The sequence below is a fragment of the Gallinula chloropus genome, assembly GCF_964237585.1.
Source record: "Gallinula chloropus genome assembly, chromosome: 27".
Classification (NCBI taxonomy): Eukaryota; Metazoa; Chordata; class Aves; order Gruiformes; family Rallidae; genus Gallinula; species Gallinula chloropus.
Window position 1 is genome coordinate 1,836,472 of NC_140112.1, and position 9,699 is coordinate 1,846,170.

At 56.7% G+C, this 9,699-nt stretch overlaps 1 protein-coding gene across 5 annotated transcripts in view; it reads left to right on the forward strand.

Moving 5' to 3' along the window:
* PPP1R12B (protein phosphatase 1 regulatory subunit 12B) overlaps positions 1–7,168 on the forward strand; it is a gene marked incomplete at its 5' end in the record, with an annotated part of 124,211 nt that extends 117,043 nt beyond the window's left edge. For all 5 annotated transcript variants that reach the window (XM_084275854.1, XM_084275855.1, XM_084275856.1 and 2 more), the window contains one exon: positions 3,753–7,168. Coding sequence is in view for 2 of the 5 variants with exons in the window: in XM_084275855.1 (XP_084131981.1) it covers positions 3,753–3,839 (87 nt within the window). The remainder of the gene's footprint in view (positions 1–3,752) is intronic.
* Positions 7,169–9,699: the final 2,531 nt, after the last annotated feature.

The window sequence follows — 9,699 nt, forward strand, 5'->3', positions numbered from 1 at the left end:
ATGCAGATGGCTTTGCGGGGGGCTTCTCCCTCAGCCAGCAGCCCCTTCCCCAGCGCCTTACCCTGAAATAGGTGGTTTATGCCACGTGTCTGCTCACAACTTCATCCCTTTTTAGTGGCCTTAGTTCAGTGGGAAGCTGGATCCCAGGAAATAAGGTTATCCCGAGGCAGACGAGGGCCTGAGACATTCCCAGGGGTGGTACAGAAAGAAGGGGCAGGGAAGGGATTTTTGAGAACACCCACAGCCAGGCACCCTCAGCAGGTTTTCTTGGTCACTTGAGCGACCAGAACAAGCTTCACCCCTCGCTTTAAAGAGTCCAAATTCAGTTTTTGGGCCCAAGCTCCCAGGCTGCAGCATCCCCTCTGCCTCCAGCAGGTGAAGCCATCAGAGGCTGACCAGCTGCTTCTTCCATTTTCATCTTCTGAGCAAGCTGTGTGTTGGCAGTCCAAGGCTGAGCCTTCCCTAAGCTTTGCCTTCGCACGTCATGCAGTTAAATTACATCTTTTCTTGCTACTTCATTGGTTTGGGGCTAAAATAAAGCTGTAATCTCTCCTTTCCTTGGGCCCTACCTGTCTTTTGCAGGTTAGTAGGGATGCTCAGGTCCCTGCAGACATGGCTGTTTGGTTTTTAGAAAGGAGCAAGCCCGCTCTCACAGGCTGGAGGTGGCACTGAGGTACAAAAGAAAGCTATTCTTAGCACACAAATTATATCAAAGATGATTAACTGTAGGAACAAACTCACCAGGGGAACTGTGGCTTCCCCTTTCTGGGAGTCTGAGCTCCAAACCACATGTGTAGCAGAGGGGCTGCTTTGCATTACGCTGCCTGAACGGTGCTGGTGGGCAGACTGGGTGATGTCCCCACTTTCTGGTGATGTCACTATCTCTGATGGTGTTCTCCAGCCCAGCACTGACTCGATTCTTCTCACTGTGCTTTGAGATCCAAGCAAAGCTAGTTACAGGCTCAGAGAAATAACGTTTCACAGGCTGTAAGTCACCAGTCCCACTTCTCCTAGGAAATGGTGGCATTATGGCTTCCCCCTGCTGACACCCGTCTGCTCCGGTGGTGCCTGCTCTGTGGTGCAGGCTGGCTGAGACATGGGGGGGCTGGTCCTTCCCAGCTTGCTTGGAGGTTTGCAGTTCCCTGCTGCTGTCTGTCTGCGAGCTCTGCTGATGATTTCCTCAGCTCTTTCAGTAAGTCTGACACAGGGTGTTGCTGGTACCCGTAAATATTGTCTCACAGTTGACTGTTACCAGTCACATCGCTGTACCCTCAGACAGATTTACCATGTTTCACAGCAGGGGTGCTTTCCAAATACTCATTTCCCCAAATCCATGTCATTTCTGAAGTGCCATCTGCCCAGGTGACACACAGCACTGCTGCTTAAACTGACTGCTGCCCCAGAAGTCACTACACAGACTCACAGGGGTTGGAAGGGACCTGGAGAGCTCCTGGGGTCCAACCCCCCTGCCAAAGCAGCTCCCCAGCTCATCTTGCACAGGGCGGCGTCCAGACAGGGCTGGAATCTCTCCAGAGATGGAGACTCCACACCCCCTGGGCAGCCTGTCCCAGGGCTCCCTCACCCTCACTGGGGAAAAGTTCTTCCCCAGGCTGGTGTGGAACTCCCTGTGCTCCAACTTGCAGCCATTGCCCCTTGTCCTGTCCCCACAGACACTGAAAAGGGGCTGCCCATTCCCCCTGCATCCCATACTGAAGATATTGATAACCATTAATCAGGTCCCCCCTTAGTCTTCTTCTCTCCAGGCTGAACAGCCCCAGCTCCCTCAGCCTTTCCTCACAGGGGAGATGCTCCAGGCCCTTCAGCATCTCCGTAGCCTCCTCTGGACTCTCTCCAGGAGATCCCTGTCTGTTTTATCAGATCCCTGCTGATTGATGCTCTCTGATGTTGCCTCTGGGACCGTCTGACAGTTTGTCTCTACCAGAGCAGGTGTCAGAGCTCCATATCCCCCCTCACTGCAGCGATGGACGCGGTCAAGGCTGTGAGGCCGCCCCGGGCAGTGCCGGAGATGACAGGGGTGGTCTGGCCACAGACCACACAGGCAGCTGAAGTGTCTCAGAGTGCTGGACTGGGAGGCACCCAGCTCTGCTCTGGGTGTCAGGTGAAGCTCAGGAGGAGGCGCAGGGGTGCAGGGTGAGGCAGCAAGTGCTCCCAGTTCTGCTGGGCTCCGAGCACATCAGTGATGGGTGATGCCTCTCCTTTGGCTGGGAGGAATTGCATAAGGGGTTGTGACTTCTCTTGTGGTAACAGCACTGTGATGGGGATGTCCCAGCAACCACCACGGGGTCCATGAGACGCTTTGAGCATCACTAGTGAAGCTCCAGCCAGCCCAGCAGTTCTACCCTTTCCCCCATGTCCCACCACACCACACTTTCCCCTCCTCTCTCTCACAAAACCTCTTGCCTGGAGCATCCAGCACCAGCAAGGATGGGACTGGGGGCCCTGGGTCTGGGCATGCTGGGGCCAAGCTGTGGAAGGAGGGGAATGGTCCAGCTGGAGCGGTGGGAGCTGCTGCCAGCCCAGCAGCTGCCGGCACACAGTGGTGGTGGCCCTGGGGGGCCACAGGCGAGAGGACCGGGCAGCAGTGTGGGGTCAGAGCTGAAACTCTGGTGTAGGAGGCAGGAGAAGGTTTAGCAGGGATTATGAATTCAGAGGAATTCCTCAAAGATGCCCCTCAGCAGGTCCCTGAGCTCATCCTGGTGCCGGTCATGCCTGCGTGTGCCGCACCCTGGCTTGCTGCAGCAGGCTCTGGGGCCAGTGGCTCTCGGGGTGGCTGGCAGCCCTGCTGTGAGCGTTGGTCCTGTGGGACACCCAGAGACAGGCAGCACAGGGTCTCCTTCCAGTCTCCTGGGGACAGTCCACTGAGGTCACCCGCCTGTGGCCAAGGGGAGTCGGGGGGGCTTTTGCCAGTGAGAGGTGCTGGGAAGGTCTCGCCGAAGCTGTTTCTTCCTCGGTTTCCATCTGTGATGTGACTCTTGGTTGAGCTCCAGCATTCAAAGCTGAGACTGAGGAGGTGTCTCCAGTGTCAGTGGCACTCTGGCCATGGCACAGATGTTTGCCTGAAGTACCTGAGATCCCAGAGAGATTTGGGTTTATTCTGAAGAGTTTTTGCAAGCCAGGCACGGCGCAGTCTGGAGTTAGAACCTCACACCTTTGGTTCCCCCTCAAAACTGGAGGAAACCAATCAGAAAAACCCCAAACAGCTTTATCAAATCTGGGTTGGATGGGGCCCTGGGCAACCTTGTGTAGCTCCAGGCCTGGAGGTTGGTGTCCCTGCCTGTGGCAGGGGGGTTGGAACTCTGTGGTCCTTGGGGTCCCTTCCAACCCAGACCAGTCTGGGATTCTATGACTTCTGCAGAGCCCTGTTGTAGCCTCCAGGAACAGGTTTGGGATGAACCAGCTCAGAAACAGTCCCTGCCCTCCTGGCTTGGCCCTGACCTTGTGCTGGGGCCATGGTATCGCTTCTCACCACGGCTTTCCCAGCTCCAGGGGTTCCCTGGCTCCCTCAAACCCTCCACACCTGACGCCCAGAGATGTTACAGAGAAACTGCCGGCGGTGGCAGCACGCTGGGTGGAGGGTGCAGTGAGGGAAGCTCTGCTCTGCACGCTGCTGGGGCACCCAAACCGTGAGGACACGAGCCCAGCATCCCGCTGCCGCCCTGGCCGGGGGGTTGCCGCATCCCTGCGGGTCCCTCCGGGCTGAACTCTAATCCCACCTTTGTCTCTCCCCGCAGATTTTGACGGAGCTGAAGTCGGACAACCAAAGGCTGAAGGACGAGAACGGAGCCCTCATTCGTGTCATCAGCAAGCTCTCCAAGTAGGAAGGCTGAGCAAAGGCAGGACGACGAGGGGTGCCCTCCACCAGCTGCCAACCCCACCACTGAGCCCTACCCCCTCCGCTCCTCCTGTCACCAGTACAGCAAGCGTTCCAGCCGTGGGATCAACGTCACGCCCGCCTTGCCCTGCCCTTTGCTGTACATTCCCTCTCTGCCCCTGCATCCCCCCACAACACCACCACCCCCCCCTCCTCCTCTCCCATTTTAGTCTTTTTAATTTAAGCATGTCGTGGTGTCTCAGACATTTTATTCAAGGGAGAAGAGAAACACGAGGACTGGGTTTGAGCTGCCAAAACTTCTTCTGGAAGCCCAGTATTTGGTGTTGGACTCTGAGCTGGATGGAGTAGGTGGCTCCTACTTTAAAACAGGACGCCTAAAGAACTCAATCTGGCACATCCAGGCCCTTTGCAGGTGGGAAACCTGAGCACGGGCTGGGACTCTGCACATCAGCCCACCCGAGCTGCGGGGCTCTGGTTACAACGTGATGCTGTGAACGCCACCAGCGCTGCTTTCTGCAACAGGCTGCCCACGGCCGCTTTGCACAGACCCCTTCTCCTTCCACCACAGGAGATCAAGTCTCTTATTTAATAGATTTCCAACCCGCTCAGCAACATCAGCACCGACTCTGGGTGACAGCCCCTTGCCCTCACCCTGCCTCTCCTCGCAGGCTGGGTGACTTGGTACCACGTTGTGTCCTGCCGGGGCTCCTGTCTTGGTAGTCAGTAGCATCTGCTAATTGCACCTGGACTTTTGCTCCTCTGTGTAGGATGTATCCCAGGTACTTGCCAAGCTTTCTCAAGGATGAGCTTGAACCCCTGGAGATCCTCCACTGCGTTCCCAGGCGTACGAGTGTGAATCACCTTGCAGGGAGCCGTTCCCACACCACAAACCAACCTCCCCATCCTGACAGCCCTGTGAGCCGTTTCCCTGCTCTCTCTGTGAAGGCAGAGCTCTGTAGAGGAGCCTGTTCTGGTGTTTCTGGTGCCCTGCTGTGATTCACAGTGGGAGGCTGGCAAACCCCAGGCAGCGCTGGTTTGTGGTGGAGGGGGTGCCCAAATCCAGCCCCACCTGCCCATCTGTTGGAGAAGAAGCATGGCATAGATGGGTTTCAAGGTGGAGGAGCCTGAAGCCATGATGGCTTGTCCTCCTTGGAAAGGGGTGGATGTGTTGGTGTCAGAGGGACAAGGCGCTACCCTTGGGTGTGCTGGTGACTAATGGGAGGAGGAAAGTCTTTGAGTCTGTCAGAAGCTTGCAGTAAACCTTGACCTTGAAGGAAACCTCAAAAAAACCCAAAACCCAACAAAAAAAAAAAAAAACCAACCCTCTTTAATGTTCTGTGTACTGGGAACAGTTTGAAATTGTTCTCTCTATGGGCATTTAGACAGTGGCTTCTGTATGTGCTGTGTGGGTTTGATGATAGCAGCAGTAACCTGTCATCAGATCTGTTCCCCTGAACAGACTCCTCTCCAATACCTTCCCTCTCACAGACTTCTGCCCATGTCCTCCCCACTTCCCCACCCCCGTCCTTCCATACTCATCCTTTCATTCCCTGTGTCCCTTGATCTCCCTCCGCCGCTGGCTCAGCATCGCGGGCTCGGTCACTGAGCTTGGAGGTTGCCATGAAGGAGTCAGACCTGCCTTCCTGGGCTCCTCTGCTGACTGTGGGCTTGTGGCTGCTGCTGGGCTGTGGGACACAGCGATACGAGAGTGATAGAGGAGATACTTGAACCTGAGCTAATTCTTGAACTTGCTCAAGAGGGTGAAGTTTCTGTCCGTCAGCCCTGGGCTTTTTGGAACCTTTGGCTGGTTGTGGCTCCAGGAGGTGTGTTTATTTTCCTCTCCCTTGGGCTTTTTTTCTTTGCTTTGAGGTTTGTTTTTTCCCCTGGTTCCCCATTGTTCCCTTCCCCTCCCCATCCTGCCTGTTTCCACCTCTCTGGCTCTTAGAGCTGCCGGTTTTCCCCCCGGGCAGCTCTGGGCAGAGGCTCCTCTTCCACCACCACCAGGCAGCAGCAGAGTAACTTGGTGCAGCACAAGATGCTGCTTCTTCTGGTACACTGAGGCTCTTCCTCTGCTGCTGTGCTTCGGGGAGGAAGAGACCAAAGCCAGGACGGCATCAGGGTTTCTGCAGAGCACTGCCTAAGATGGGCATCTTTTTATATTCCTTCATTTTAACCCTTCTGTATTTAACAGCTTTAAGCCCTGAGATCCAGTCCATGGCTTTTCCACACGCTGTTCCCACTTGGTGCACTCTTTATGTGAGTACTTCTGCAGTTCTTGGTGGGTTTTTTCCCCCCTTGGTGACCCCCTCCTCACTTTGGGCTGGAGTTCCCTCAGCTCTGAGCTGAGCCCAGTCCCTGCTGCTCCCCGCCAAGGGGCTGCTGCTGGTTGGCATGGTGCTGGTGTGCCAACAGGCACCTCAGCTCGTGCAGCACAGCAGGACAAGGGATGAGATTTCGGATCCTGGTGGCCTCGTGAGGCGGGTTCCTGACGGTGTGAAGCAGCCTGGGGTCTGTCCTGGGGAGAGGGTCCCACCCAGACGGACACATCCCGCCCGCACGGACGTTTCGCCCCATCCTACCAGCACCCTCGTTGTGTTTTACCCTGCGGGACCGTTTGTGAAGGGTGCAGAAGGTTTTAACCCCTCTGGGGGGCACCTCACGAAGCCAAACCACTTCCCATGACGTCTGCTGAGCACTGGATTATCCACCTGAGCCCTGGCTGGGGTGAGGACCCACCGGCGCTCCAGCCGAAGCTGCGAGTGTTCCGCGTGACGCTGCCATCGCCACCCGAATCCCTGAGGATGAAGTGATGGAATATTTGATTTGTTTGGTCTCACTCACTGCCTGCCCTGAGCAGTGCACTGAGGAGGGGACGAGCAGGACACCTGCACTTGGGACAGAGTGCAGAGCAGCTTTTAAAACCCATCCCTGTTGGAAGCGGAGCGTTTGCCAGCCGTGGTCTCCTTTGGGGACCACAAAGAGCTTCTTTTTTTCTAAGCAATTGCTTGGGGTGAATTGATTTTTATTGCTTGGGGTGAAGCCAACGATTGTGGCTGCGAGTTTGACGATGGCTCTTTGTAAATAAACTCCTTGAGAAGCAGGACTAGCTTAGGAGATGGGGAGAGAATGTATTTTTATGCAACTTTTGAGTGGCCTTTCAAAACCCCCCTGAGATGAATGATTTGTTTTACTGGTGGTTGTTAAATAGTATTATAAGTATTATGTGTTTGAAAGTTTGGGAAAACTCTTCACATCTATTGATGCTTGTAAACACAACAGTATTTATAAATGAATAAAATAAGAGTTGATAAAGTAGATGCTCTGACTGGAGCCTGCGAAGCTGCTCAAGTTCTTCAACACCCCCCACGCTCCCTAAATGTCCCATTTCTCCCCAAACTTTGGTATCACAAGGGTATAGATCACCTGTAGAGCCAGGAGAGCTTGAGAGCTGCATTACAGCATGAGGAATCATAGAATCCCAGCCTGGTCTGGGTTGGAAGGGACCCCAAGGATCACAAAGCTCCAACCCCCTGCCACAGGCAGGGACACCAACCTCCAGGCCTGGAGCTACACAAGGTTGCCCAGGGCCCCAGCCAACCTGGCCTTGAACACCCCCAGGGATGGGGCACCCACCCCCTCTCTGGGCAGCCTGTTCCAGCCCCTCACCACTCTCTCTCTGAAAACCAGAGGGTGGTAAGGTGCTGGACCTGTGCTGGTGCCAGCTCAGGGGAAGCTCTGATGGAGGAACTGTGGATGCACATCCCAGAAAGCCTCCAGCCGCCGGCAAGGCAGACGGGTCAGGGGGTTATGGGAACACCTCCCACGTGGGGCCAATCCCTGTGTTTGCTCTGCTCAGGAGCTTGGTGTGGGTGAGCCCCCCGCAAAGACTGGGGCACTAGTGCCTTTATCCCACGTGAGGTGGCTGGACCCCTCCTGTATGTTTCGGGCTTCAGAGGCAGTTCCTGCAGCTTGAGCTCTTCCCCCCCCGGGTCAGGGGTGTACAGCACCTCTGCAAAGCAGGGCTGGACCTAAACAGCCAGTGGGTGCTGGGGGTGGAGAGTATGGTGGGGACCTGTGCTGGCTTCCCGCCCGCACCTGCCCCTGGGCCAGCCACGCTCAGCTGGGGAAACCAGGGCTTGAGGCTGCCCAGAGATGACCCCACCACATGTGTGAGCACACTTGTGTTTTGGGGTGGGGGGAGAAGGTCCAGGGCCCTCACTGGCACCCCTTGCACCCCCATCCCTCCATCATCCCTGGACTCACAGCCCCGGGCTCTGCCTCCCACCACAGATGCCCCATTCATCCCCCTATAGCAAGACCAGAACTGGGGGTCCTTTCAGCTCGTTTCTTTAATAAGGAGACGGATATCGTTACAAAATAACCATTTAACGATCAGAGACAGGAACAACAACAGTCCACACGAGAGGAAGGGGCGTTAAAAGCAGCTTCCCGCCAGAGCCGAGCGCTGCGGGGGCCGGGACAGGGCAGAGCGGGGCTGGCGCAGGGGGTCCCTCGCTCCAGGATCCCCCCCCTCCCCTCCAAGCCTGGGACTCCCAAAGGAGCTGCTCCTCCATCCCAGGGTTGGGGGGGATTGTGGGGGAATGCAGGCCAAGCTCTTTGCCAAACCTCTTGGATTTGCTTCCTTTTAATTCCAGGAGGCTGAAGCCAAGTGTCTACATGGCCTGGCCGGGTTCCACCGCAGCGCCATCGGGAGGGGGACGAGCCAGACCCCAGCCCCAAAACATGAACCATATGGCCAGACACAGCAGGAAAAACCCCAAATTGCTCAGAAAACCCTTTTCCCCACCACCGGATCTTCGCTGCATCCCAGCCTTTCCATCAGCAGGTCCCCCTCACCAAGCCATGGCAGCAGCATCCACGGCCACTGCAGCTCCCCCTGGCAGCCCAGCCCCACCGCTGAGCCCCAAGAAACCAGGGCGGACGGTGGACACATGGAAAAAGGGGAAGGGGAGGCAGCGGGGGAGGGGGGGGGGTCACGACTTGCCTGCGGGCCCATCCCCAGGGCTCCCCAGCACGCCGTAGTCTAATATGGCTTCTAAAGTTGCTCTGAGGGTGAAATGCACCAACGCCACACGGGGACACGGAAGCCACGACGTTGCCGCTACCCGGCCGTGGTATTAAACGCGACAAGATACAGGGACAAGACACACAGGGGAGAGTCACCCTCCGCTGGCGGGACTGGCTGGGCATGCTTTGCTTCTCGGCGCTAGTGTCTTCTCTTACACGATGTCATTGGGGGGGTTGAATTGGGGGGGGGGGGAATCATCAGGGTGGTGGGGAGCACTTGGGCGATGAGTTCTGTCCGTCGCCGGCGCTGGAGAAGCGTGGTCGGGGCGGAGGGTGCCGGTGGCGGCAGCGGTGGCGGGTGGGGGGGCCGAGCGTGCAGCTTCAACCATGCTGCTGCGGCGACACGCGGCTGCGTCTCATGCACTGCTCACAGGACATACACCTAGGTGTCCGTACGTTTTAACTACACACAGCTAAGCTGAGGGGTGGGGGGAAAAGGGGAGGGGGGGGAGGGGGGGGTCAGAGGCAGCACAGATGGCTTTAATGTTTGTTAGTTTTCCCGTTTCTTTAATTAGAAAACAAAAAACTTACTGATGTGTTAAAGTCACAGTTTCCCCTCCCAAGGCTTGAGGAGTCCAAATGGAACCAGCTGCGGTGGGATCTCTGCTCCCGGTGAGAGCCTGGGTGATGGGGGGGGGTTATGGGGGGTGGGCATGGGGGCTGTGCATGTGTATGTGGGTGCAGGGTGGGGGCACAGCTCAGCCTGCTTCCCAAGGGAAGCTGGGGGGCTGTGTGCACCCACAGCCCGGCAACAGGAG